General features: G+C 63.2%; 3 protein-coding genes across 5 annotated transcripts; 1 reads left to right on the top strand and 2 right to left on the bottom strand.

The window, feature by feature from the left end:
• The first annotated feature begins 9,450 nt into the window (after window positions 1-9,450).
• HAP1 (huntingtin associated protein 1) lies at window positions 9,451-17,322 on the top strand. 2 transcript variants are annotated; one of them, XM_030021669.2, is made up of 15 exons: window positions 9,451-9,656; window positions 11,634-11,710; window positions 11,861-11,977; window positions 12,090-12,190; window positions 12,455-12,563; window positions 12,701-12,779; window positions 12,921-13,051; window positions 13,137-13,211; window positions 13,313-13,450; window positions 13,542-13,609; window positions 13,707-13,874; window positions 14,110-14,423; window positions 14,523-14,741; window positions 15,214-15,316; window positions 16,203-17,322. In XM_030021669.2, the coding sequence occupies exons 1-15, from the start codon at window positions 9,554-9,556 to the stop codon at window positions 16,600-16,602; spliced, it is 2,202 nt and encodes a 733-aa protein (XP_029877529.1). In that variant the 5' UTR covers window positions 9,451-9,553; the 3' UTR covers window positions 16,603-17,322. The 2 variants fall into 2 exon arrangements, with proteins under 2 accessions (XP_029877529.1, XP_029877530.1); XM_030021670.2 differs by lacking the exon at window positions 15,214-15,316 and having other exon boundaries at window positions 9,456-9,656; window positions 16,203-16,374.
• Window positions 17,323-17,438: 116 nt separating this feature from the next.
• Window positions 17,439-19,145, bottom strand: LOC115344442 (gastrin/cholecystokinin-like peptide). Of its 2 annotated transcripts, none has more exons than XM_030021723.1 (3): window positions 18,809-19,145; window positions 17,819-18,027; window positions 17,439-17,691 (listed from the first exon to the last, which is right to left on the bottom strand). In XM_030021723.1, the coding sequence occupies exons 2-3, from the start codon at window positions 18,012-18,014 to the stop codon at window positions 17,567-17,569; spliced, it is 321 nt and encodes a 106-aa protein (XP_029877583.1). In that variant the 5' UTR covers window positions 18,015-18,027; window positions 18,809-19,145; the 3' UTR covers window positions 17,439-17,566. The 2 variants fall into 2 exon arrangements, with proteins under 2 accessions (XP_029877583.1, XP_029877581.1); XM_030021721.1 differs by lacking the exon at window positions 18,809-19,145 and adding an exon at window positions 18,137-18,192 and having other exon boundaries at window positions 17,819-18,062.
• A 5,863-nt stretch (window positions 19,146-25,008) lies between these two features.
• On the bottom strand, window positions 25,009-26,441 carry EIF1 (eukaryotic translation initiation factor 1). The gene is made up of 4 exons (XM_030021720.1): window positions 26,280-26,441; window positions 25,828-25,991; window positions 25,542-25,643; window positions 25,009-25,230 (listed from the first exon to the last, which is right to left on the bottom strand). Exons 1-4 carry the CDS (start codon window positions 26,308-26,310, stop codon window positions 25,186-25,188), a joined length of 342 nt encoding a protein of 113 aa, XP_029877580.1. The 5' UTR covers window positions 26,311-26,441; the 3' UTR covers window positions 25,009-25,185.
• Window positions 26,442-27,318: the final 877 nt, after the last annotated feature.

Raw genomic sequence — 27,318 nt, forward strand, 5'->3', positions numbered from 1 at the left:
CCCGTGTTGCCCTGAGCCTGTTCTTCCATCAGCTGGGGAAGGTCAGCGAGTCCCCTTGGGGCAACCGGGGTGAAGGTGGCCATCACCCTCCTCGGGCCAGGCGTTGGCGGTTCCCTCCCCTGGGGCCGGGCGGCCTCGGACGAGCTCGGTCCCCTGCTCTGCACCCGCTTTGCCTGGCCGAGGGCTCAGGTGGTGGCCGGGGGGGACAAGCAGGTTGGTGGCCCCCTCCCTGTGCTTCGGGGACGATGCTCGGCAAGGCCCAGGCTGCCCGCTCGCAGCCCGGCAGCACCGGCAGCAGCTCCCGCTGTCAGCCCGGCACCCGGACTCGCTGCCGGCCCGTTGCTCGCTGGGTCGTTAGCATGCCGGCTCTGTCAAGGTGGCTGTCTGCTCTGTCAGGAGGTAAAAACTCCCAGTAATTAAGATGTTTGTTTGTTAGGCGGCATCACTGACATCTCCTCTCTGCTGCCGAGCAGAGCTCACTTTAATGAGCTCTAGGGGATAAACGCGCCGGTTGGGAGCAAGCCCCGCTGATTGATGGAGCGAAGCCTGGATGGAGTCGTGAGAGGCCAGGTTAAAAAAGTGATTTACTCAGTCAAACCTGGTTGCCTCCTTCTGCAACCGGGCTTCATAGCAGGAACAGATGGCATGAGGATATATTCTCAGCTGAAATGCTAACTCTGGCAGCTGCACCCAGGGAGGGCGACGGGAAAGTGGCGCTGGGTGCCAGGCGGGGATCGTGCTGGGAGGTGGAAACTTTGTTCACAAAGTTACCCACCAACTTCAGGGCTGCCCATCTGCTCGGTGGCCTCCTCGGCATGGGGACGGGGCCAGGGAGAGACACTGCCAGCCACCCCAGGCTTTCCCACGGCACTTTTTTGGGCAAGGCGGCGCAGGCTGAGCCCGCAGGCAGGAGAGTGCCTGCAGCAGCTCCATGTGAGGCTGCGGGCATGGGCAGGGCTGCTGGGTTCTGCCTGCTGGGGTGTACATGCCAGGGGATGGAAAGGTGAAACACGGGTGGCCCCGGGATGCCCACATCCCGTCCCTGGTGGGTTTGTACCTCTGCCCCGTGCATCCATGCTGTGGGGGGTGGCCGGGGGCACGGGGGCTCCTTGGGCAGAGGTGGGGGACCTGGAGAGGGGAGTCAGGTCACGCAGCGACGTCTGCACTGTGCCGGTGCTGCAACTGCTGCATCGGTTTGGTGAGATACCCAGCACCGTGACACAGGGAAGGCAGCTGGAGAGCCAGGACATCGTCCCCGACCCCCCGGCTCCAAGCTCTGCCTGCTGTAGCACAGCTCGCTCTGTGCAGCCACTGGGAAGACACTAATCGGCCCGACACGGCTGACGCCAGCACGGGGAGACGGGGGGACGCGATCACAGGGAGCTGAGAACAAAGTCGCAGCCGTTCCCGCTTGCTGTCAGCATCAACCCCTCTGTCCTTGCGCGTTTGCTCGGCGCTGCTGCTGCGCCCAGCCGTGCCACGGAGGGAGCGGTACGCAGCAGGGAGACGGGGACGTGGGTGCCCCCCACGCACGGGGCTGCTGCAGAGCACGGCAGGACACGAAAGTTTACACGTCCACTGTGGCGTGCCGTGGTCAGTCCCGGTAGCAGCCTGGGCTGGGGCAGGAGCAAGCCGGGGACAAAAGCAGCAGGAGCTGGTCTGGGAAGCACGGCTGGCTCCAGCGCTGTCCCGCTGGCTCGGGGGAACATCCTGCACCGAGCTCAGCCCCGTGGCCGCAGCCAAGCCCCGGTGCGGCAGGGATGCGGCCACGCTTCCTGCGGCGGCCTCTGCCAGGACCGGGGACGAGCAAAACAACAGCTGCTTTCCGGGCAGCCCCGGCAGAGCTGAGCACGCTTCCGGATGAGGCTGGGGGGCCAGGCAGCCCACTGCCTGCTGCAGCCGCTGCCAGAACAAGAGACGGATCAGTGACAGGCAATGGGAATAAGCCCCCTGTGCAGGGGGCAGCCAGGCGATCTAGCCAGACCAGCCCTTGCTGCCCGGGCTGTGCAGCGTGGGAGGGCATTCATGCACCCAGACATGCACCTCCGTGGGTGCAGGCTCTGCTGGCCTGCTGGGTGGGTCCCCAGGGTGACTTGGGGGAGCAGACGGAGTGCTCCTGCTCCCAGCCCCTGCCAAGTCTCACCCCTGTCCCTAGGGACCCCAGCAGAGCTGCCAGCACTTTGCTGCACCCCACGCAGCCATGCCTGGGTTGACGTGGGATGTGGGGCTCCAGCCCTGTGTGTCCTGCGGTGGGGGTTTGGCCATGCCGAGCCTGGAGCCCCACTCGGGGCTCCCAGCCACCCCCACTGTGGGTATCGGGGGTGTTCCTGGTGTCAGATCCGGCTGTCCCCGAGGTGCCAGCAGGCCTGGAGATGCCGCAAAGCATCTGCCCCAGGAGGGGCTGGCTCCTGCAGCCATCCCCAGGGCACGGCCATGGGACCTGGCCCCTCCCGGGGCCATGAGCAGGATGTGCCCCTTGCCCACCCTGGGGTCCCCTCACCGGGGCAGGACTACACATCCCGAGACCCCCAGTCTCACCATGACAGGGTTGCCAGGGGGCTCTGCCTGGATTTTGGGGGGGGGGGGAGCGGAGCCAGAGGACACCTGTACCAGGACAGCCAGAGCTGCTTGCGGGGTCTCCCAGGGAGCTGCACCCCCCGGGGAGGGCCGGAGGGGTGCCCCGGCAGGCGGCGGGCCGGACTACAGGTCCCGGCATGCTCGGCCGTGATCCGCACCTGCCCGGGGAGCGGCTTTTGTTACCGGCGGAGCCGCGGGAGTGAAGTACGAGGGTCCCGCTCTGCCGCCGCACCGGGACCAGCGCCCAGCGGTGAGTGTGCCCCGTGCCCCGGGACCCCCCCAGTGCACCGAGAGCCATCACCCCGGGACCCCCCCCCCCCGCCGTGCACTGAGCTCCGGCACCTCCCGGCATCCCCTGCTGCACCGAGCCCCCGGCTGTCCCGGTATCCTGCCCCCCCCTCCGGGGCACACCGGGTTCCCGCTGTCATGGGGTGTGCTGTGCCTCCAGCTCCCCGCGATGTCCCACTTCCCCCCGGCACCCCGAGTCCCCGGGCAGCCCCGGCGGGCGAGCCCCAGACCGTGCCCAGCCGGTCCTCACTGGTCCCTGGGGGTGTCACAGGCAGCAGCTGCCTGAGCTCCCCGGAGAATTTGCCTCATCTCACCCCTTCTCCCAGCGCTCAGCTCCCCCCGCGGCCCCACTCCCACTCGTGGGCTCCGACACCCATAACATGTTTCCACGCTTTGCTGCCGAAGCCTTCGCTCCTCGCCTGGGTGGGATTTCCCGCTCCTTCGGCATTAGCGGCCAGGGCTGGGGTCCCAGGGGATGGTTTGGCTGCAGCAGCAGCTGGCTGGGGAGGGGGCTCGGCCGAGGTGGCCGTGGTCTGGCTGCACTTCTCCGTCCCGGTTCCTGAACCAGGAAGTCTGTGCGGGAGCAGGGAGGGTTTTCCTGCTCTTCGGGAAGAGGCTGACGCTGCTGAGAGTATTTCTGCAGGGGGAATGGAGCGGAGGGCTCAGCCCCTTGGGCACAGGGAACCCATGGGGTGGTCAGTCACGGCAAGGTCTGCGGCAGGGGCAGAGCCTTGGGTGCTGCGGGGTCACGACGGAGCAAAGGTGATGGAGCCCCAGCTGAGCTGCGGGCTGGGGAGGCTGTTCCAGCTGGGAAGCCAGGCAGCACGCAGGATGAACTGCTGGGGCAGGAGTCCGTTCCCCGATGGCCTCGGATGCAGGGAGAGACCCATTTCTGGATGATGCTTCAGGCAGCTGCTGCCTCATGGGGTCGCCTGAGCATCCAGACAGAATCTAATGGGATGCGGGACCCACAGCCCGGCTGTGTCCATACCCTCCTCTGCACAACAGCAGGGATGTTCCCCGCCCCAGCCCCAGCCCGGGGGGCTCTGCAGGGACCCCTCTGGGGACATCCCCTCCACCAGGGCAGGGCAGAACTGCAGTTACCCCCATCCCAGTGGCAGGACTGAGCCACCACCTTGTCCTCACCCTCAACCTGCATGCTGGCCTTGCTGCTCTGCAGCCCCCTGACCCAGGCACTTGCAGAGGCTCCTCTCTGGGAGCAGCCTCCCCTCCCCAGCCCCAGCCCCAGGCTCCTGCCGCAGCAGCTGAAGGGAAAAAATAGCTCGGAGCGAGCTCAGCCACCCCAGTGCCGCTCAGCTGCTGCCGAGCGTCGGCACCCGGGTGCAGGGTGGGGAAGGGGCTTCGGGTCTAGCCCCTACCCTTTACCCAGGGCAGCCTGGCCCTGTCGTGAGGCTGCGCAGGCAGGGAGGTGCCCGGGCAGGAGCTGCATGACGGCATCAGGGCAGGGCAGAGAGCAGCGAGCACAGGTCTGCACGTGCACCCCGGCACGGGCCGAGCCAGGGTCCCGCTTCTCCTGGCCCACCGTCGCCGGCCGGTGCCGTGGGTCCACCATCCTCCTGCTCTCGCCCAGCTCCCCGCCAGCCCCTGTGGGGCAGATCCCCAGGTCGTCCGGCAGTGCTGGTGGCTGGGGGCGAGACAGTGGGATACAGGGGTGATGGGAGCTGCTCGCACATGTCTGAACGAGGTCCCCCCCGGGGAGAGTTAATGTTCGCGCAGGAGCTGGGCCAAAAGGAGACGCAGGGCTCTGGCAGCCCCCGCTGAGCGCTGACTCACCGGCCAGGCTCCCTCCCCAGAGCCAGCAGCAGCACAGGGAGTGGGGCAGCGGCAGCCCGGCACCTCGGCACGGTGGGTCCCCTTCCTTCTCCGAGAAGAAGCTGGGAGGGAGAGGGTCTGCAGGTTTGGGGCTGGGGAGCTGTTCTCTGGGCAGCGTGGTGCAGGATTGGGCCGCCTATGTCTGGTGGTCCTGGTGCTGTGGGGCAGAGGACTGTGGGCCTGCGGGCGTGCTTCGGGGTGTCTGTGTTGCCTCGTGCCCCTCCTGTGTGCCAGGGAGGGTCCGGCCTCGCTGGAGGGAGATGCAGGGTGGCCTGGGTGCTGTGGACGTGACAGCAGCCATGAGCACGTGCCAAGAGGGAGGGCAGCGGTGCCCTGGCATGAACCTGCTGCCAGGGATGAGGGGCTGCTGGTGCCGCAGCACCCACCGCGGCGGAGGTGGGAGCAGGGGTGGAGATGCGTTATGGGGCTTGCGCAGGAGGCTTCTGCCCCCCCCCAGGGCAGAGAGGCAGCAGTGCCAGCAGTGGCCGCAGCCCAAGCCAGGCCCACTGGAGGTGGCAGGAGAGCAGCAAGGTGCTGGTTTTATGGCCTGTCTCGTGATGTGTTTATGGCTGGGATGGGACTGCCGTGGATGCTGCCCAGCCCTGCCCTGGGCGACACGGCAGGTCCCTGCTCTGCATCCTGGTGCTGATGGGGTGGAGGATCACAGCTGAACTTTGCTCTCTGAGGTGGGGCTCCCGAGGGCTCCTGCCAGCACCGCAGCCGTGTCCGCCCACTGCCCAGCGGCTCTACAGCTCCTTCCCCTGCCCGCTCCTGCAGGCAGGACCCAGCAGCGAGCCCAGGGGGAGCAGGGTCCTGCCCCATCCCTTCGGAGCATCCTCTCCCCTGTCTGGCACGGACGCTGATCCGGACATCACCAAGTGTTTGCTTTGGTGCTGAGCCCCCTGTGTCACGTATCGGCCACCGCAGAGGCGGTGCTGAGCAGGTATGCTGACCCGGCGCCATCCTTGAAACTACCCCGCATTCAGCAGCAGGTGGGGGCTGAGCTGGGGCCCGCCCCGGTGCTGGCTGTTCCCACGGTCCCCCTGTCCCCACAGCAGGCCACAGGCTGGCCGGGGAGCGGGGACACCCGAGCCCTGGCCATGCTGTCCAGGTCTCCGCAAGCCCCAGGCCTGGCTGACGTTGTCCCTGGGGAGGGTGTTTGGCCAGGTGGCAGGATGCTAGGGGACATGTGGATGACTGAACATGGGGTTCAGGATGTGTCCCTGGTCCTTAGAGCGTCACCCTAACAGCTCCTTCTCCCCAGGCAGGGGCCGGAGAAGGGACTGCTGCCTGCCAGCGCCGCTCCAGGGAGCCACGGGGGAAGGTGCTTCTCCCCATGGCAGCCAGCCCCCCCCATAACACCAGCCAAACTGGACACCGCGGTCCCACGAGAGACCCCCCCCAGCCAGTGCCCACCCACCTGCCACATCAGGCCCAGCCCGGACTCGCCCGTCGCTGCCCTGCTCCACACCGGCCCCGCGTCCCACGGGTCGGCCACAGGCAGACACCGCGATGCTGCGACCATCACCGGTGGGTAAAGGCGGGAGGTGCCGGTGGGTGGCCCTGGGGACCGGGGTGAGGGGGGGGGGAGGAGCTGGGGCAGCTCCGGGCTGGTCCTTCATCCTGTCCCCATGGCGTGGCCGGAGCTGAGCCACCATCCCGGCATCCCTCGCCCCACGCTGGCATCCCTCGCCCCACGCTGGCATCCCTCGCCTGCTGTCCCCAGCGCCGCTCGGCCGGGCAGAGCGTGGCCAGGAGATGGCAGCAGGACCCTGCCCGCAGAAAGCGGGGGGTTGAGGGGGGAGCAGGGGCGGGGGTCCCTGTGTGCCACCCTAAGGGGGGACCCCCAGTCCCCACACGAGTGGCTCTGGGGACAGACCCGGCTGGTGGCACCAGACTCAAACCCTGAGGGGACAGAGTGGGCTGAGGGGTGCAGGAAGCGCTCCCCCGCCACGGCCCCCCCCCCCGCCCCGCGCCACCCTCCTCCCGGGTGACCCCCACCCGTGGCTGACACTGTGCCCCTCTGTCCCCAGACCTGTGCAGCGGTGATGTCCCCGAGGTGGAGATCATCAGCCTGCTGGGCCAGCAGCTGCCCCGCTACACGCTGCGGGCTGACACCGTCTTTCACTACGACCATGACGACTGGCTGCGTGCCCCCCCTGGCCCCCCGGAGCCCGTGGCCCCCCTCACCCCCCAGCAGATCGAGGAGACCCTGCAGTACTTTCGTGAGTGCCCCATCCCGTGCCGTGGGCCGGCGCGGGCAGCGGGGTGCAGGCAGCACCGGCCGGGCTGGGTCGGGGCCGTGAGGGCAACACAGGAGCTAATCGCCCCTAATGGGATTGACGGGCTGGATTTCCTCGCCCGGAACATCCCGGGCTAATTCTGGGAGCAGCTTCTGCTGAGCTGAGCCGGACTCTCGGAGAGAGCTCCTGTCATCTCCCGGGACCCCCTGCACGTCCCCACTCCCCCTGCACTGTGCCGTGGCTCTCTGCGGTGGGGAGTGCGCCGGTAGCCCCCAGTGCTGCTGGCCCACCAAACGTGACAGCCTGGAGCGGCCGAAGGGGGCACGGGGCCGCTGCTGCCGGCGAAGCCCCCGGAGCCATGGGGTGCGGGTGCCCGGGGGGAGACACCCACAGCCGCCGTGGTCGGGCAGGGACGATGCCCCACGGCGCTGCGGCGAGGCCCGTTCCTGGGGCAGGGTCGGGGTTCAGCGGGGGGCACAGACAGATTATCTCTGCTTTGCTTCTGCCTCTGGCCCACGTGTGGCGGGGACAGGATTAGAGCGAGGGGATGGGGGATGGACGTGGGGCAGCAGGAGACAGATGGGGCTGAGGCCCTGGCCCCACTGCTGCCCCAGCTCCCCCCCACCGCCTGCGACAGGCTGGGCTGGTGACTCGTGCCCTGCCCGTGCTTGCAGCCTTCCCCATCGGGCTGCTCCCCTCCCTGTTCAGCAGGCAGCGGGGTGGAGCCCCCCCCGCCATCGGCACCCCCCTACCCTGCAGCAACAGTGCAAGGGATTGAGCCTCAAACCCCGTTTGCGTGCCACAGGGCAGGGAGCACCCCGCTCAGCAGGACCCCGGGCACCCCCATCCCCTCTCCATGGAGACAGCCGCGCTTGGCCCCGGGACCCCCACCGGTCACGTTTCTCCGTGACTCTGGTGCCACTTGCATGTGCCGGCGTGGAGGGGGCCCGCGCTGCCTCATCCCTTTACCCAAACCTTTAAGCTGCCATCAGAAATAGCCCCCTGTAATCTGCTTGCGCAGAAACGCAGGGGACCTGCCCGGAGGAGCAAATCCCCAGGCAGGGGATTAGGAAGAAGCGGCTCCTGCCTGTCCATGCCAAGACGCACACTTGTGTCCTTGGGGGTCCCTGGGGGGTGGGTGCCCAGGTGAGCTGGTTGGGTCCCTGCCCTCACCCTCTGCCGTCACCGGGAGGAGAAACACCGGTGCAAGGAGGAGGGAGAAGCTGGGACTGAGGGTGCCTGGCTCTGGCCCCAGCTCCAGGAGGGGTCCGGTGGTTACAGCAGGACGTGGTTTGGGGTCAGGATCCCATCGGGTGGGAGTCCAGCAGGCAACTAAGGGCATCGTGTGTTGATGAGGGGCAGCTCCAGCCCCAGCCTCATCAATTCATCCATTAGTTCGGTACTAATGAGGAATGGCATCGAGGCAGGTGATGGGGGCAGGCATTGTGTACGTTGGCATTACCAGTATGACGCTCAGTGCGCCGTGGTGCTGTGGCATGGGGTCCTCGGCACAGCCCCGCTGCCCTCCCTCCCACAAGGCTTGTGCTACGTGCCAGCCAGCTCCTCCATAATTCAGCACAGCATGATTTATTCAGCTCTCCTGCTTTGGTGCTGCCTCTGCACAAGTGTGGCTGTGGGGGAGCTGGGGGTGCCAGCCAGGGAGCGCGGGGCAGCCTGGACAGGGCACCGGGGGGGGCAGGCTCGTGCCAGCCCATGCTCAGAGTAGGGGGGTGCTGAGCGGAGCAATTTGGAGGGGGATGGAAAAGCCCTTTCCCGAGTCAGGGACCTGGCAGGTCCCAGCACCTCACTGGGCACCCGCATGTGCAGGATTTGTGGTGATCCGTGTCAGTGATGATGGGGGGACCCAGGCCTGGGGTAGAAGAGCAAGGCTGGCCAGGCAAAGGGCAGGGAGCTTTGGCAAAGGCCGTACCGTGGCGTAACCTGGCCGTCAGGGGAACCCCAGCCCTGCACACAGCCTGGGTTTGGGATGAAGGACTCGAAACCTCTCCTTGTCCCTCCTAAGGGGCAAAAGCCGCTGCCTGTGCGTGACCCGTGGGGCCAGCCCTGCAAAGCTGCTGCTCAGGGACCAGTGACCCCTCAGTGTCCCCTCTCAGCAGTCGGCGCTCACCACCATCCATGGGGAGCCCTGTGCCCGCTGTGTGTCCACAGGCTGGGGGCCGGGAGGTGGGACGCAGAGCCCAGCTGCACCGGCACCGCAGGGCTGAGCAGGACTGTCCTGATGGGTCCCCAGGCGCGCCCCAACGGGGAGCCCGGTCCTGGGGTGCCTGGTGGGGAGCATCCCTCCAGGACGCGTCCTGATGGGGGACCGCGTCCCCAAGACTCCCCGGGGGAGCTTCCAGCCTCAGCGAGCCGATCCACACCAGCGGCGGAGCAGGGGGGAGCGGGCAGCTCCCGGCCCCCCTCCCCGGCCCCGCCGCCCCCGCCCCGCTCCCGCCCGGCCCCGGCCCCGGCCCCGGCACCGCCCCCGGCCCCGGCCCCGGTCCCGGTGGCGGTGGGACGCGCCCGGGCAGGTGCGCGCAGACGGGGCGACCCTATAAATAGGGGCGGGAACGGCCGGGCCGGGCTGGACTGGTTGCGGTGGGCTCGGCGCGATGGAGATCTGGAGCAGCCCCGCCGCCTACGACGAGCTGAACGGGAACGCGGAGCGGGGCGGCGGCGGCGGCGGAGACCCCATCACCCGGGAGCTGGAGGAAGGTGAGGGGGGGGGGACCCGGCCCGGTTCTGCCCGGGGAGCGCGGCTGCGGCGGGTCCGGGCTCTCTCGCGGTCTCTCCCCCGGCCGGGTGCCGTCCCCCTTCCCGTCCGTGCGTGTCCCCCTCCCCGCTGCGGGGTGCGCAGCCCCAGCCCCCGCTCGCAGAGCTCCATCCCGGGGAAGCTGCCGCCTGGTCCTTTGGGGGCCCCCGGGTCACCCTGACCCCAGGGAGGGGTCTCCCCGCTCCCGTGGTGGTGGGGAGCAGGCAGAGGGATGGGGCGAGGGCTCCCCCCCCAGGTCTGCCCGTGCCCGCGGGGACGGGGGTCTGCCCTCCCGTGGGGTGCGGGTCCCCACATCGCGCTGGGTCAGGCCCGCGAAGGGGGCGGCTGTTTACGTGTTTGCCAGTGCTGCAGCCCCCAGTGTCTCCCAGGGCCTGCCATCGCTCAAACTGTAACGATGCTCATGCTCTAATTATTTCCAATTAACAGCTGAGGGGCCTGACGAGGTGCAGTTGGGGACCCCTGCGGGGAGCAGGCCCTGTTGGGGCATGGGGAGGGGGGGTGAGGCCGGGGCTGGGGTTGGCCCCTCTCCCTGTGGACATGCCCACTGGGGTACGTGCTTGTTGGGGTGCGGGGCCAGCACCCAGGGCAGTGGGGACCAGACTGGGATTGGGGGGGGGGGGGGGGGGGGGGGGGGCATTGCCATGACAACATGCACACCATTACACAACCCCAGCTGGGGCGGCGTAATGGGATTTGCGTGGCTGAGCCTCTCCAGTTAACCCACTTTGTCTGCCCAGCTGGGGAGCGTGGTTGTGGCTGGGGACGCGGGTCAAGGCCCCGAGTGCAGCAGCCGGCACTGCTCTGCCAGGGGAAACTGAGGCACGCGCCCTTGGGGCAGTTGAACATCAGAAGGGAGCGTCAGGAGCAGCTGTGCGGTGCAGGCAGGGCCCGGGGTGCAGGCAGGACTTGGGGCTTCGTGCTCACTGCCGGCTCCCTCCCACCGTGTGGCTCCAGCGCTGCCATCTGGGTGCGTGCCCGGTGCTGTCTGGCAGCTTCTGCAGGCACAGTTGGCAGGAATGGTGCCGGGGGACAGACGTCCCTGTCCTCTCACCACCTCTCCCTGCCAGAGACCCAGATAGCGGCAGGGGAGGAGGCCAGGCTTTAGCTGGGGCCTGGCCCGATGCAGCGCTGCGCCGTGTTGGCGTGGCAGGCAGCTGCCTGTTACTGAGGCAACCTGCCTGCAGCTGCCTTTGCCCCTGTTGCTCAGAGCGCGGATCGCTGCGTTGCTGCAGCTGGAGGGGCATCGGTGCGGGTACGGGGTGCAGCATCCTGAGAGGTTGCGCTTGGCTCTGCCTTGGCCAGCATCTCCAGGGAGAAACTAGGGCAGGGCTGGCTTCTCAGGGGGAGATCTGGGGGAGGGGGCTGGGGACAGATTGGAGGGGACGCTGCCTGTGAGCCTGGCTCGGCGTGGTGCCACCCACTGCTATTTATACTGGAGCTCCAGCCTGCTTTTTGCTGGAGATGTCACCTCCGATCCTGTCTCTGCTGCCTGCCTTTCTCCATCCCTCCTTCCCGTCTGTGCGTCCTGTGGTGGGGCTGGCACTATGTCCGGGCTGGGGTGGTGGTACAGCAAGGGGGGCTCGGCATCCTTCCTGCCGCCCCAAGATGCGTGCAGGGTTGGGGGGTGAGGTGGGAGCACCCCGTTTCCCATGGTGATGCTGTTACAGCTGTGGGCATCCCTGCCTGCCTCTGCCCTGCACCGTGGCTGGCGCTGCCAAGCAGATAAAAGGTCCTTTTTGGTGACCACCGTGGAGCAGCTTTGTGCCACCTGCAGCAGTCACCTCTCATTCCCTCCACCGTGCAACCCCGGGGGTTGCCGACGGGAAGCAGTGACACAGGGCAGGAGGCAGCGGGGAGGCTGAGCCCCTGGGCCAGCGCTCCAGTAGTGCGGGGGTTCACCCTTCGCCCTTCTCCCCCAGTCCTGTGTGCTGAGCGGGTGGTCAGGATCACGAAGACCTACCATGACATTGATGCCGTCACCAACCTGCTGGATGAGGTATGTCGGTGCTCGCCCCGTGCATGGGCTTGGGCTGGTGTGAGGGCTGGGGACCGGTGGGACCCTGGGGACGCAGGGGTGGGCGAGGGCTGGGGAAGGGGGGGCAGAGCAGGGGACAGGCCCCGGCTGACGCAGACCTGCCCCTTGCAGAAGGAGCGGGACCTGGAGCTGGCGGCGCGCATCGGGCAGTCCCTGCTGAAGCAGAACCGGAGCCTGACCGAGCGCAACGAGCTCCTGGAGGAGCAGCTGGAGTTGGCCAAAGAGGAGGTAATGGCCCCCGGGTACAGGGTCCTGGCCTCGGCCCCCTGCGTGCCCAGCCCAGGGGCCGTGGGTGGCTGTGGTCCCCTTGGCCGTGCCCTGATGCCCCTTCCCCTCCCAGATCGCGCAGCTGCGCCACGAGGTCTCCATGCGGGACGACCTGCTCCACTTCTACACCACCACGACGGAGGAGAGCGAGCCCACCACCACCACCTCCACACCGTGAGTGGGGGGGTCCCTGTCCCACCACTTTGCCGAGGGCACGGCTGCTCCTGGGGGGCCAGGCAGAGGCGTTGGGCAGGAGTCCCTGGGGTAGCACCGGGGTTGGCACTCCCTTCCCTCCCATGGTGGCCGTGGGTCCAGACCCCCAGAGCTGGGTCGCTGCAGATGCCTGCCTGGGAGCTGGGGGGAGTGGGCAGGGGGCTGGGTGGGCAGCCCCATCCTGCCTGCACTGCAGGTGCTCAGTGCCCTCCCTGCTGTCCCCAGGCTGCGCCGGCAAGAGTCCTCGCTGTCCCTGCAGCAGTACTTCCAGTACGACACCTTGCAGCAGAAACTCAAGTGCCTGGAGGAGGAAAACCAGAAACTTCGCATGGAGGTGAGCAGAGCCGGCTGGTGGGACGCCCCTCTCTGTGCCCACCTCTTCCCCTCTTGGTGCCGGGGGACCTGAGCTGGCCCCTGCGGAGGCTGGAGGTCCTGCCCATCACGCTCAGCCCCTCCGACGCTCTCTCCCAGGCCACCAACATTGCAGCCAAGACCTGTCAGTATGAGGACCAGGAGCAGCAGCTGATGATCGACTGTGTGGAGCAGTTCTGTATGTAGGGCTGGGCTCGCGGGGGGGCAGCTCCTCTCTGTGCTTGGGCTGGGGGGGTCTGCAGGCACTGCCCAGCATCACTGCATGGGCTGGGGCTGGGGGGCCATGCCCCGGCGGTGATGGACCCTGGGCCTTCCCCAGCTGAAGCAAGCCAGCAGGTTGCTTACCTCTCCGACGAGCTGGCCCGCAAGACGGAGGACACGGTGCGGCAGCAGGAGGAGATCAGCCAGCTCCTGGCGCAGGTTGTGGACCTGCAGCAGAAGTGCCGCACGGTGAGTGTCCCCTGCCCGTGCCAGGGGGGTGCTGGGGGGGGACACATGGGGCACAGCTCCCTGACCTGCCCGCTCCCGCCCACAGTACGGCTCGGAGGTGGAGGAGCTCCAGCAGCACCTGGCTGTGGCAAAAGAGGTGCAGCAGCAGCTCCGGATGGAGGTGAGCCCGGGGAGGGCCTGGCCACGGGTGCCCCGGCTGGTGTGGGGGGGTCCTGCCCCATCGCCGATGGGGCCATGCCTGAGCTGCGCCTGTGCCCGCAGCTGCGGGACCTGCAGGAGAAGTACGCCGAGTGCGGTGGGATGCTGCAGGAAGCCCAGGAGGAGGTCAAGAGCCTGCGCAGCCGCAGCCTGCCCAACAGCACCGTCAGCCGCTACGGCACGCCGAGCCTCCTGCCCGTGGTGAGCGGGGGGTGCGGGCAGGGCTGAGCAGCGGGAGGGCTGGGGGGCTCCGCTCTCCCCTCTGCTGACACTGGGTCCCCCGTGTCTCCAGGACTCGCTGGCGGCTGAGATCAAGGGGATGATGAGGAAGGGCACAGACAGCTCCTCCTCGGACTACAAGTGAGTGCTGGCATCGGTGGCTCGTGCTGGGCCACGAGACGGGGGTCCCTGGGGGGGCTGGCTCAAGGGTCCATCACTGCCTGCTTCCTGCCCGTAGGAGCTACCTGCGTGTCTTTGAGACGGTGAAAGCGGTGAACCAGGCGGCCAAAGCCAGGTCTTGCTCCGAGTCTCCCCACAACATGCCGGGCTCCAAGCAGTTGTCAGCCGCCGCTTCTGGCGGGGCCAGCACCCCCCGCACCAGCTGCTCCGGCTCGGAGGGTGCCCAGTGAGTGCTGCAGTGGGGACCTGGGCTGGGTGGGACCGAGCGGCTGCCCCTGCGTGGGAGATGGGCGGTTGGCAAGATGTCGATCACATCGGAGCATTAATCAACGCCGCCAGCCTGGGGCAGGGGGAGGGCAGGCGCAGCCGGAGCTCGCCGCCGGCTGGGGTCCGGCACAGCGTTGGGGGGTGTGTGGTGTGGGACCGCGGCCCGAGCACCCTAACGCTGTGCCTGCCGGCAGGGGCGAGAGGGCCGGAGAGGAGCCCCGGGCGGCCCCGGGCCGGCAGGACCTGGAGGCGGCGGTGCAGCGGCTGTCGGTGCGGCAGCAGAGCCATGCCTCGGAGGAGCGCTCCTTCTTCGAGGCGGAGCGGGAGCACAAGCTTTGGCGGCTGAGGGACGGGGAGAGCTCCAGCGGCTTCCTCACCCCCAACGAGAGCATCGTCTCCACTGGGACCACCTACTCGGGGAGCTCGGAGCTCACCGCTGGCTCCGGCTTCTCCCTCTGCTCCCTCACCTACCTGCCTGACAAGCTGCAGATCGTGAAGCCCCTGGAAGGTGAGGGGTGGAGGGGGCTTCCTGGTGTGCAGAGCTGGAGGTGCCGGGAGGATCCCACGACACCAGCTCAGTCTCCCCGGCCGTGTGTGTCCCCCCCAGGCTCTGTGACACTCCACCACTGGCAGCAGCTGGCACGGCCCAACCTGGGTGGGATCCTGGTGCCCCGTCCCGGGGTGCTTACCAAAGACTTCAGGCAGCTGGACATTGACCTGGAGGAGGTCTACAGCCTCAACGACCTGGAGGAGGATGATGTGGACACCAGCTCCTTCCAGCTGCTCCCTACCTCTATGCCCGCCAAAGCCAAGGAGCGCCCCAGGGGTGAGCGCGGAGCGAGGGGGCGGAGGGGATGCGGCCCCCGGGATGCCCCTGCCCTGCCCAGGCTGCCCCTCGCATACCCCCACGCTCTCCCCTCTTGCAGCAGCCCGTCCTTGCCACCCGTCCGTCCCCGTGGGGATGCTCCGTCTGCAGCTGCACGAGGGCCGTTCTGCAGCCGCCCTGGCGCGGTGAGCCCTCGCCGTCACGCCGGCATGTGCCTGCTGCGGCCTGGGCATGTGGAAGGGACAGGTCTGGGAGAAATGTCAGCTCCTGTTCCCACTTGTGCTCGCAGCCCTCTCTTCTGAGCAAGCGCCTAGACCCAAATGCTGCTGGAGATGTGGCCCATGCATGCAGCTTTCTGCTGGCCGTGGCAGCTCACAGCCCAGCTTTGGCTCTCCTCTCTGCCCAGAGCCCTGCTCTCTGCCTGTGTTGTGCCCTCCCTCCCCATTAACCCAGTGTCTCCTGTCCCTTCCAGTGTTCCTCTCTGTTAACAACCTCCCCCAGACCCCGTCTACCTTCACCATCACCACCTGCCACATCCTCCACCCCACCACTGAGATCACTACGGTGACACCCAGGTAAGGCGCGTGGCCCCCCCACCGCCTGCACTGCCTGCACCGCTACCCCACCAGCCCCCCCGTCCCCTCCTAACCCTCTCCTCACCCTATGGCTGGCTCTGTGCAGCTCGAGGAAGCAGCGGGCTGGGGACCACCTGCAGCCCCTGATGCTCTGAGAGATGCCTGGCACTTGAAATATCCCTGAATCTGGCTGCTTGAGTGGCTGTGCACCCCCCTGGGGGGCTGGGACCAGCCCCCCCCCCCAGCCTCTGCCCTGCAGCACCTTGATGGGAAGAAGAGCCTTCCTCAGGGTGGAGAAGGCTGGGCTCACCCTGGGGAGCAGTTCCCTGGGGACAGAGCAGCGTCTGCTCCTGGCACTGGCAGGGAGTCACCTTCTCTGGGAATGGACGTGGCTTTCCTCCTCCCTGCACTTGTGCACCAGCCAGGATGTTTCCCCAGGCTGGACTGGAGGAGCCAGGCGCTGGGCTGCCCCTTAATTAATGAACACTGTTGCTTAGCCCTAATGACCCCCCCGCCAAGGCTTGTTCGGGGGTTGGTGTGAGCTGGAGTTCACTGCACACTGTTAGACAAAACCCTGCACATTTGGAAAAATGCTTGTGGAGCAGCAACCATGTCCCATCCCCTCCTGGCTGCCTGGAAGCTGGGGGGGCATGGACACAGCACCCCCCCCCCCCCCCCCGGGCTGTGCCACGAGCTTTGGGGCCCTTGGGCAATGCTGCAAGCATGGGGGTCTCCCACATCCTGAGGCATGTTAGCTGAATTAATGTGTGGGAAGAAGGAAGGGGGGGGGCCTGCTCTGCCTGAGGACCCCCTGGCCCCTGCAGCAGCATCCCCCAGGACAGGGCCCCCCACTGACCCCCCCCTTCTGCTCTCTCTTCCCCTCCAGTCTGTATAACGCCGTCGTGCCTTCTTGTGGGCCCTTTGAGGGGCTGAGCCTTGGCAGCCCCTCGCCGGAGCCGTCTTCCCCCATGCTGGCACCTGGCCCCGGACCCCTGAGCACGCCTGTGGGACTCGTCAGGCTCTTGCTGGCGCGGGGCATCTCTGCCTCGGTGCCAGGGACTGGGTCGGGGTGGGCCCCCCCGCTCCCCTCCCAGGACCCCCAGCATGCTGACACCCGGCCCTTCCCTGCGCCCGGGGGGCAGGACGGACCCCCACTCAGGAGCAGCATCTTCAGCTTGAACCTGGTGGAGAAGCTGCAGCGCCTGGGGCTGGACAAGGTGGTGGCCAGAGGGGAGATGTCTTATGCCCGAGGAGAGTGCAGGGGAGCCCGGGATGCGCTGACGTGACGGTGCTGCAGAGCCCACAAGCCCAGGACGAGATGTGTCCTCTTCATCGCCCATCCATGGGGAAATGGAGATGGGACAGGCTTTCAGCCTCTGCTCCGGGATCCGGCAGCAGGCCCAGCACCGGCTCAGAGGGGTTTTGCCCTGGCTTCGAGGACACAACCCTGCAGTACCGTGTGGCCCCAGCACGATGCTCCCCTGGCCCCATGCTATGCTGCGGCAGGGTCCTGTGTGCAGGGAGCTGCGTGGGGTGATGCAGCTGGGGAGAGCCAGCTCCGGGCAGGGGCTGCTGGCTGACCCTGTCCCATGCTGTGGGGGTACGGAGCCTTCGCAGGAGCTGGTTGTTGGCAATAAAAACTGTTCTTGCTTCTGCTGAGCCCGTCCGAGGAGCAGCTTGGCCCTTTGGGGCTGTCTGGGCTGCTGCAGCGAAGGGTGATGCTCAGTCTGGGCTCAGGTGGTCTTGGGGGGATGACACCCACCTGTGCCAGGGTGAGACCTCCCACACTAGGCTGGGCTCCTGGCCAGCATCTGGGCTGACTTTGAAAGGGAATGGTGGTTTTAAACTCTTTCCTGCCCATCGAATAACAGTAGCAGCAGCACTCCCCAGCACAGGGACTCCTGCGGCGGCTGTTTCTCGGGGTGTAGTTGTTGCTCCCGCCGACTGCGTCCCTCACCCCAGGCTGTTCCCTGTTCCTCGTCAAATAAATGTGAAGTCACGAAGCAGCTCATGTGTGCCGTGTCTGCTGCCATGGGCCGTTTCTGCCACTGTGCTGTTGGGTGTCTGCCCTGCTATTCCTGGTGGGGCTGGGGGCAAAGCCCACCTGCCTGGCCGCCCCCCCCCCCCCCCCCGCCCCAGCTCTTCCCAGCAAAGATGCGAACAGCAGCGGCTGTAGTGCCAAAGCTTTATTGCAGAAAGAAACACGCACCGAGGGTGCTGGTGCTCTGCACAGCGCGGCCAGCCCAGCAGCTACACGGCATCGACCGACTCCTCAGCGCTGCGACGGCCGAAGTCCATCCAGTCGGGGTAGTAGTGGTCGTGCAGGGCCGCCATCCCCTCGTCCCCGTGCACGTAGCCCTTGCGGTCTCTCAGCTCTGCCAGGGCAAGGGCAGCAGGTTAGAGCTGCCCCGGGCTGGGGGCTGGCATGGGGTGGGGGGGGCTGGGCTGTGCCTTAGGGACCACCCCCCCCCTCATGGCTGCCCACCCTGCACCTCCCGGTACCTGTGAAGATGGGCAGGAACTGGGAGATGAGGTGCTTCTGCTCCTGGGACAGGGAGTCGGGCCAGTCCCGCCGGACCAGGCTGGTGGGGAGCTGGCGGGGGTCCCCCGCAGCGCCCGGTGCCTCTGCCGCGGGCCGGCACAGGCAGGCGGTCGCCATGATGGCGAGGATGAGGCCGATGCACACCTTCACCTTCATGGCTGTGGAGAGACTGAGCGGGGAAGGGGAGCAGAGGGGCTGCAACCACCAAACTGGGGACACAGGCTCAGCCTGCAGCGAGGGCGACCCATGCGGGGAGCAGGGTACGCGTCCCTAGGGCATGGCCAGTTCACAAGTCCCCACTGTCCCTCCTAGCGGGTCCCCAAGTCCCCTCCATCCCCCAAGTCCCCTCCATCCCTCTCTCCAGCAGGTCCCCAAGTCCCCTCCATCCTTCTCGTCTGCTCCCCAAGTCCCCTCCATCCCTCTCTCCAGCAGGTCCCCAAGTCCCCTCCATCCCCCAAGTCCCCTCCATCCCTCTCTCCCAGTGGGTCCCCAAGTCCCCTCCATCCTTCTCATCTGCTCCCCAAGTCCCCTCCATCCCTCTCTCCAGCAGGTCCCCAAGTCCCCTCCATCCCCCAAGTCCCCTCCATCCCTCTCTCCAGCAGGTCCCCAAGTCCCCTCCATCCTTCTCGTCTGCTCCCCAAGTCCCCTCCATCCCTCTCTCCAGCAGGTCCCCAAGTCCCCTCCATCCCCCAAGTCCCCTCCATCCCTCTCTCCCAGTGGGTCCCCAAGTCCCCTCCATCCTTCTCATCTGCTCCCCAAGTCCCCTCCATCCCTCTCTCCAGCAGGTCCCCAAGTCCCCTCCATCCCCCAAGTCCCCTCCATCCCTCTCTCCAGCAGGTCCCCAAGTCCCCTCCATCCTTCTCGTCTGCTCCCCAAGTCCCCTCCATCCCTCTCTCCAGCAGGTCCCCAAGTCCCCTCCGGCCGGTCCCTGCGGCCCCACCGGGACTCACCTGCTGGCCCCGGGGCTCGGCGGGGTGGCTCGGCGGGGTGGCTCGGCAGGGTCCAGGGCAGCCCCGGCTCACCCCGCTTTTAAAGGCGCTGCCGCGACTGCCCCACCCCGGGGCGGCTCCGCGCTCACCCGCAGAGACCCGGGGCAGCCCCACGGGCACACACGTGTGCACCCACACCCACTCACAGACACACACCTCCGGGGTTGCAGGACCGTGTGTCTGTGTGGATCCATGCATACGGCTGGAGACTGTATGAGGCAATTGGCCATGATTGTATGTGTGCATCTATAAACACGTAAATATTTTATCTGGCCATACCTATCTACATTTGTGTATTATTTTATACATACACACATAGAGATCAATGTATACACACATACAGCTATGTATGTGTATAGATAGTTATAAACATATATAGATATAGCTGTAGATATAGACGTGTGTGTGTATATATATGCATAGAGTGCATGCACATATAAATATACACACATATACATGCAGAGCTTGATAGAGATAGATCCATATGTACTTATATAGAGACACACTCACATGTCCATATACATACAAAGATATACATGCACATGTATAGGTACTTGTATACATATATATGCATGTTCATCTATAGTAAATGTATGTAAATATAAATCTAGATAGAGCTAGCTAGAGGTTACTTGGCCTTGGTTGTATTTATATACGTAGAAAAGCATAGCTATTTATCTAGCTGAACATGTGCACCTATACATACATATCTATACACCCACATACGCGTGTGTGTATACATATATACATACATAATTAGAAATACATATAGAGTCATATATATATATACATACACACACATACATGCAGATACCTATGCAGGTAGGTACATATACACATGAGTGTATAACTAGCTAAAAGATATAGTCATAGCTGCAGATGTATATATAGATGTATACATAGGTGTAGATATAGACAGAGCTATAAAACTGGGGGATGGGGGGGTGTCTGTCTGTGTGGCAATTGGCCCCCTGCAGTCAGTTTGTCTGTCTGTCACAGGGACATTCATGCACAGATAGATGACTATACATATTTGTATGTGCACATACAGAGAGAGAAAGAGAGAGCACACATCAGATGTATATGTGTGTGTAGGTAGGTTTATTTGCAAGGTAACTGTATGGAGCAATTGGCCACAGCACTGTGTACGCATATATACCTATACGTGTGTATGTGATTTATATCTATCTGTCTAACTACATACGTAATTAAATGCATACACAGCTTACACATACACATAATAGATGCATAGCTACATCCAGATATAAATGGAGGTATAGCTATAGATATAACTGATAGCTAGACATATAGATGTGCACATATGTGTGTGTGTGTGTGGATGGAGCTTATATGGGGCAATTGGCCATGGTTATGTGCATGCATATATAAATGTATATCTATGTGTCTATGTACACACATGCTGCGTGCACCCCCCCCCGAGAAATCCATATAGTGAGAGATAAATATATAGATACATAATTGCACACACATATGTATACTTGCATGCTCATCCTGGTGGTTGCTTGTGCGCTCTCTCTCTCTCTCGGAATACACAAATGCACATAGGCTGATATATCTATGGTTATATAGACTACAGATTTAGCTGTAGATGTAGCTATAGACAGAGAGAGAGAGAGAGAGTGAGTGTGTGTGTGTATATGCACATGCACAACCATGTGCTCGCATATATGTTCGTATGGATGGTAACTCTATGATGCAGCATGTGTATCTTGCTATGTAAAAACCACACAGGTCTTAATAGCTATAAATACATGTATCTGTATATACAAGTATATAAAAAGACACCTATAGAAGTTGACAGAGAGCTCGGGGGGGGGGGGTATACATGCAAGTGGATGTGCAGATGTGCCTCTATGTCTATAAGGATGGAGGAGAATATGTGGGGCAATTGGTCCCAGCAGTATATATGTGTAGCTACAAACACATAGCTATCTGCATACATACTGCCATAGACAGGTATACATACATATAAGGAGAACTTGGCCCTGGCAGTGTAATATACTATAGTACACACATGGAGACACAGAATTAGATTTTATATTATATGTTTATTATTATATTTTATAATAGACTATGTATGCAGATAAATTATATGCTACTTTTAATGTATATATAATAAACAGCGACTATACAGTATAATATATAACATTCTATACAATATAAAATACAAATATACATAATGTATATAATTGTGTGATAACAGTGTATACCTTATGCATCTATCTAAATATATACATATATTCATATGTATACAGATAAATGGCTATAGATATAGACAAACACATGCATGCGTCTATGTTTATATGTATGGAGACTATACAGGGTAATTTGTCCCTCTGTGTGTGTGTGTGTGTGTGTGTGTGTGTGTGTGTGTGTGTGTACACGCACACACACACACACACACACACGTGTGGCTGGCTGTGTGGAGACTATATGGCGCAATTCACCCCAGTGGCATGTACGTGTGTGTACACACATATATATGTGTCACTGTGTGTGTGTGTATATGTGTACATATTGATGTACATACGCGTGTGTGTATGTATATATATATGTAGACAGACCCCCCCCCGGGGCCAATTGCCCCATATAGTCTCCATCCATATAAACATACATGCATGCACATGTGTGTCTATAACTATATGTGTACATATATATAGAGAGAGAGTACTGAGATAGATACTATACTATATCTATTATACATATATGTGTGTATATGTATACACACACATCTATCTACACACCTCTGTGTGTGTATGTATACGTACTTGTAGATACAGGTATAAAGCCATATATATGTGTGTGTGTGTAGGCACGTATGTTGACAATCTATGGGGCCATTGGCCCCATCAGAAGGCATGTACATATGTATGTGTGTGTGTGTGTGTCACCATGCCGTGGCTGAGGTGACCCCTCTGTGTGGGGGCTGAGGGGCAGCTCCAGCTGCTGGGGGGGCTCAAGGGGTGTCTGGGGGGGGGCCCAGCCCTGCTGTGTGGCTCTGGCTGATGCTGCCGCACTCGCCCCACCGCAGGCTGACGCCAGCCGAGACATCTTCACCCCCAGTTACAGACAAGCTAGTGCTGGGGACCCCCCAGCATCACAGGGGTCCCCAGGGGACTGTGCCTCCGGCCGCTTGGACTTGGTGGAGCAGGCAGCCAGGACAGACGTGCTGCTGCTGGGAGACGTGCCTTTTGCCAGGACACATAGAATCATTTAGGTTGGAAAAGATCTTCAAGAGTCCAACCATCAACCATGCCCACTAAACCATGTTCTGAAGTGCCTTGTCTATGCACTTTTTGAATATCTCCAGGAATGGTGACTCCTGGGCAGCCTGTTCCAATACCTGACAATCCTTTCAGTAAAGAAATTTTTCCTGATATCCAACCTAAACCTCCCCTGCCGCAACTTGAGGCCATTCCCTCTTGTCCTAAATGTCCTGGAGCAGCCCATTTCTGCAGCTCTGTTAGCTTCCCCCCCCCACCCTGAAAACCTTCGGGGTGTCGTAGAACGGGTGGGCACTGCTCACTGCCTCTGTCTGTGCCTGGTGACAGACCCCGGAGCTCTGGCTGCGGGCACACGATGCCCACCCCAAGGCTCAGTAACACCCTGCCGCCGAGCACAGCCTGCCCCAGCACCCCCCAGTAAATCCCCCTCTGCCGCCACCAGTCTCTTCTTGCAATATCGATAGTTCCTCTCGCCCGTATTTACCCTCATCTCGTTGTATTTGTAGAGAACATTTGTCTCCCTCCTTCAATAAAACCCATGTGCGTGACATGCCAGGGATCGGGTGCACTTCGCTGTCAGCCCGCGCCCCTGGCACTCGGTCGGTTTGCAAAGACCGCTATCGGTGCTCCTCAAACAACAACGCCAAAACAAATGGGCTTTGAATGGGCAGGAAGGCAGCAGCGCCCTGGCACACCCCATGCTCCGCAGCGATTGATTGCTCATGCTGTGGAGCGTTTTTCACAAGGAACAAACAAATTGTTTTGCAATTTCTGGCTCTTAATGGCTCGATCTGGGCCAAATGAGCCGTCAGGGTGATGGGGATGCAGCGGCCACTTCCTCCAGCGCCATGGGCCAGGCAGACCCTTGACGCAGGTTTGCAGCCTGACCTGCGGGCGCTCGGGCCGGTCCCTTCTCCCAGCACTGGCCGCACCGCAACAGGCTGGACCCAGGAAAGCCAGGACTTACGGCATCTGCCTGGCTGGGTCTGGCTCTCCTGGCCCAGCCTTGTCTGCGCTGGCCGACAACGCTGGGCCAAAGCGGTGCCTCCTTCTTGCGACTGAATGGCTGCGAGCAGCCCGGCAAAGCCCAGCGGGGAGAAAGCCTGGCTCCACACACTGAGCAAGGCCCCAGGGCAGGCAGGAGAAGCTGAATTTTGGAGGCAGAAGCAGACCGGAGATTGTGCTGCATCGGGCTGCAGTCACGTACACACGCCCCAGCGTGCTTGTCAGCCTCAACGCTGCCTGCGCTCGCTCTCCGAGGTGCGGGCAGGGCTCGAGGTCACCTGCACTCGTAGGTGCTTTGCATAATTGTGGCAATTTGGTTTCCAAGAGCAAAGTCTCCCAGGAAAGTAAATGGCAGCAAAGTGAACCCAGTGCTGCACTGCAGCGTGTGGAAAAGGGGTGGAAAACCAGGGTCGTTGCAGGCAGCAAGCGAACAAACAAGACTCTCTTCTTAGAAAGCTGCCAAAAGTGCAAGTGGCTGCCCAGGCAGCTCCCGGCATTTCTGCCACGCCGGCGGCAAGTGAGCCTCACCAAAACACCGCAGCCCTCGCAGCAGGCAGGCGGACGGCTGCAGCCGCAGCATCGCCTGCCGCGGGATGGACAGGGCCGGGGGTCCCCGAGGAAGGAAACCCACGGACGTTCTGTGCCCCTTCTGACAGAATGGAGCACGTTTCACATTGCTTTTCCGCGGAAGGTGTTGCCAGCCCCGGTAACCAGAGCTGCTCTAAAACGCAATGTTTTACCTGAGGTGACTTTGTTCTTGCTTGTTGGGGAACTCCTAAGGTCCGAGAGGAAAAATTCCCGTCAGCCCCCACCAGAGCCTGGCACTGGGTGACAGAAGCCCCCCCTCCTCGGCCCAGCGGTCTGGCTCTGCTGGAAGCAGAAGTGCTGAGCCGCCCGGCCAGGCTTACAGGAACGAAAACCAGCACAAGACCCGGTGCGAGGGTTAAGGAACTCCAGGCCAGGAAGGGAATGACTCAACACCCACCCACTCGCAGGCTGTTTACCTCAACTCCAGTCAGGGACTAGAAGGCCCAGACAGCACCTCGTCTCCCCATTCCCACGGGGAAACGCTCCCCAGCACCCCACAGAGCTCCCCGGGGCTGCACGTCCCCCCCAGCGCTGCTCCCACCAGTGGGAGGGAAGCCCACCAGGCTCCCCTGCATGTCCCCCCCCAGCACTGCTCCCACCAGTGGGAGGGAAGCCCACCAGGCTCCCGCTCTGACCAGCGTCACTGCTTATGGAGAGCAAGGCACACTGGCTTGAGAAAGCAACTGAATCCACCAAGCAAATGCTTTTGAAAACCATTTTTATTTAAATAAGACTTTAAATACATTACATAAAACATTAAAAATGAAACCAAAAATCTGTTACTTCACAGGGCATTAGGCAGCAGTTGCTAGGAACACATAAGCTCTGCGGCTCTATCTACAATGATACTTGTTACATTAGTCCAAAATTGATCCCTTGTCAAAAGTTTAACCCAAGGTAACGGTTCCTTTGAGTACCCCTGGTACCTTGGGGCTTGTAGGGTACCGGCACCTGCCAGGCCTGAACCGCAGACATCCAGCCTTGAAGTCACTCTTCAGTTACTCCTCTTGTTCATTGTCAAGCTTCCCCAACTCCCTCTGCCACCAGGAGCCAACACTGCCTAGAGGGAAGGTGCTATCTCCCCGTGCCATGTCACGGCTCGCGCTCGGTGCCTCGCTCCGTGTAGGACCGCAGGAGGCACCGCCAGAGTTACCGTCCATCAGAATGGAAGAGCAGCTGGACTGAGGAGCGATCCGGACAGTCTCTGGACTGAGGGGCCGAGTCCCTTGGCTTAACTTGGAACATCTGGTTACTTTTAGCTGCAGGCTGGACCATGCCAAATGCCCGATTTACCTCTGTTAAATGAGGGACAGCAAGACGAGATAGCATGGGCTCTTGTGAGTTTATTACATCACTGAATTACACTAGTCCAGACTGAATAGTGGACCCAAGAGAGTTACATTACACAAACCGGCTGGTTTTAAACTTATGACAAGGGACAGATGGGAATTTCATGGTAAAGAAATCTTCTTGCATAAAGCTTCACTGACCCACAGGCACTTAAAACCCATGGACTTTCAGCTGGTCGTCTTTAGCCAGTCCAATCTGCAAGAAAGAAAACGCACTTTACAGCACACCGAAGCAGAGAGGCCTCTGCGCACATCCATATGCTGACTACGCTGCAGAACTGTCAGATTTCTGCTCCCCCCTGAAGTATGGAATGAAGATTAGACCGCGACTGCGAAGCCTTGCTGGATGGTATTTGCCTCAAGCAAGAATTTCAAGAAGAACAGAAAGAGCTTCCTCCATCAGCCTACCCTTGTAAGAAAATTGGAGCCCGTGCAGTTTATTAACGCAAAGACTCACGTTTAGTTTAATATTTAACTAGCACGCGCGGCAGAGCGAAGGCATCCTACCTCTACGAGGAACTGGCATATGTTCTTGCGCTGGTCGCCTTGCAACTGAATCACTTCTCCATATTCAGGGTGTTCAATTACAGTACCATTGCAGGCAAATTTCTACAACGTGGAGAAAACCCTCCTTAGTATGACGCAAACCGCCGACACTGCTCCCAGACACCGCGGCGGCCCCCCCCCCCAGCCCCTCCACCCTCGCAGATGAGGAGCTGTGTCCCCCCCCGCTCCCCTCCCAGCTGGGTGGGCTCCTCCGCCAGCCCCCGGACCCCCCCACCGCAGCACCCACCTTTTTGAAGGCCTTCACCAGTTTCTTTTTATCGTAATCATCCGCGATGCCCTGGACTGTGGTGAGGGTCTTCCTGCCGTTCCGCTGCTGGATCCTTATATGGATGTAGTCCTCAGTGCCGGCAGGGAGCAGGTCATCACCCTTACTTGCATCAGCAAAGGGGTCTGCGGAGAGCGCCCGTCAGACCCCGGCCCGCCGCCGCCCCGCCCCTCCGCGCCCCCCCCCATTGGCCAGCCCGCCCGCCCGTCACAAACAAAGCCCGCCCGCCCACACGCCCCGCCCCACCCCCGCGCGCCGCGGCTGACGCAACCGGCCCCGGGAATAGCAACTGCGCCACGGGGGCGGGGCCGACCAAGGGCGGGGCCCGTCAGGCCGCTCCCTCCCCCCCCCCCCCCCCCCCCCGGCCCCTGGCCCTGGCCCGGCCCCGGCCCCCGCCGCACAAAGGGCCTCACCGAAGGGTTGGAGGTTCTGGATAGCGGACATACGATACGCTTCCCTTCCCTCGGCGGAGGCGGTCGGCGGCGGCGGCGGAGGCGGCAGAGGCGGCGGGGGCGGTCGGCGGCGCGAGCGGCTCTCGGCGGAGGGGATGCTCTCGCGGCGGCGGCTCGAGACGCTGTCAGGGGGGCGGGACTCGCGCCGCCCGCTTATATACCGCCTCCGTGTGACGCCAGCACGCACGGGAAGCGAGGGCGCCGATTGGCCGGCGCGCGCGGGGTGGGGGGGGAGTAGGGGGGCGCGTCACGCCGCACGGCCGAGCGCGGCCGCGCCCCGGCTGGCGTGAGAAGCGCCGGGCGCATGCGCGGCTGAGGCCCGGGTGGGTGGGTGGGGGTGTCGTATGGAGCGGCGCATGCGCAGAGCGCCGGGCGCCCGGCGGGGCCTGCGGACGCGCCGTGCCCGGGCCTCGGGGGTCCCTCGCCGGCCCCGGCCCCCCGATCCCCCCCGCCGGCCTCGCCCGCGGCCTCTGCCTCCCCCCCCCCCCCCCCCCCCCCCGCCTTGGCGACCCGCTGGGCCCAGCTCTGCGGCGGGCTGCGGGGCCGGGGGAGCGGTGCCCTGGCGTGAGGCCCGGTCCCTGTGGTGCGCGACACAAGGCCGGGTGTCGGGTGGGATCCCCGGGGTGGGACGAGGCCTCGGGGGTGAGGCAACGGTGCTTGGGGGCAGGATCCCCGAGGTGGGGTGGGACCCCATGTGCAGCGCGGTGGTCGGGCTGCCTCCCAGCCTGGCCCGCTGCGTCCCTGTTGGCAGAGCTGCAGTCGTCGGGCTGTGGTGACCGGCTGCAGCACCCTGCGGACGGGGGTGGGAGCGGGAGCCGGCGGCAGCGAGATGCAGTTCAGTCAGCCGCATCCCCGCGGCCTTCACGTCCACCCGGCACGAGGGCCGAAAGCCATCAGAAGGCCGGACAGAGGCGTCGACCAGGCCCACGGGGCTCCCGTGGGCACACGAGGCATTCACTTGCCAGCCCGTGTCGTGTGGAGAGGGTCTGGGGTTCTGCCG

The sequence above is a fragment of the Aquila chrysaetos genome, chromosome 8, assembly GCF_900496995.4.
Source record: "Aquila chrysaetos chrysaetos chromosome 8, bAquChr1.4, whole genome shotgun sequence".
Taxonomy (NCBI): Eukaryota; Metazoa; Chordata; class Aves; order Accipitriformes; family Accipitridae; genus Aquila; species Aquila chrysaetos.

Bases quoted from the DNA above. Each gene is read 5' to 3' on its own strand.
- LOC115344442 (XM_030021723.1), bottom strand. From the start codon at position 18,014: ATGAAGGTGAAGGTGTGCATCGGCCTCATCCTCGCCATCATGGCGACC. The intron at 17,692-17,818 runs GTACCGGGAGGT...TTGCCCTGGCAG, and splicing joins GTTCCTGCCCATCTTCACAG to AGCTGAGAGACCGCAAGGGC.
- EIF1 (XM_030021720.1), bottom strand. From the start codon at position 26,310: ATGTCCGCTATCCAGAACCTCCAACCCTTCG. The intron at 25,992-26,279 runs GTGAGGCCCTTT...CGCTCTCCGCAG, and splicing joins CCAGAACCTCCAACCCTTCG to ACCCCTTTGCTGATGCAAGT. The intron at 25,231-25,541 runs GTAGGATGCCTT...TCTTTCTTGCAG, and splicing joins TATGCCAGTTCCTCGTAGAG to ATTGGACTGGCTAAAGACGA.
- HAP1 (XM_030021669.2), top strand. From the start codon at position 9,554: ATGGAGATCTGGAGCAGCCCCGCCGCCTACGACGAGCTGAACGGGAAC. The intron at 11,978-12,089 runs GTAATGGCCCCC...TTCCCCTCCCAG, and splicing joins TGGAGTTGGCCAAAGAGGAG to ATCGCGCAGCTGCGCCACGA. The intron at 13,212-13,312 runs GTGAGCCCGGGG...CTGTGCCCGCAG, and splicing joins AGCAGCAGCTCCGGATGGAG to CTGCGGGACCTGCAGGAGAA.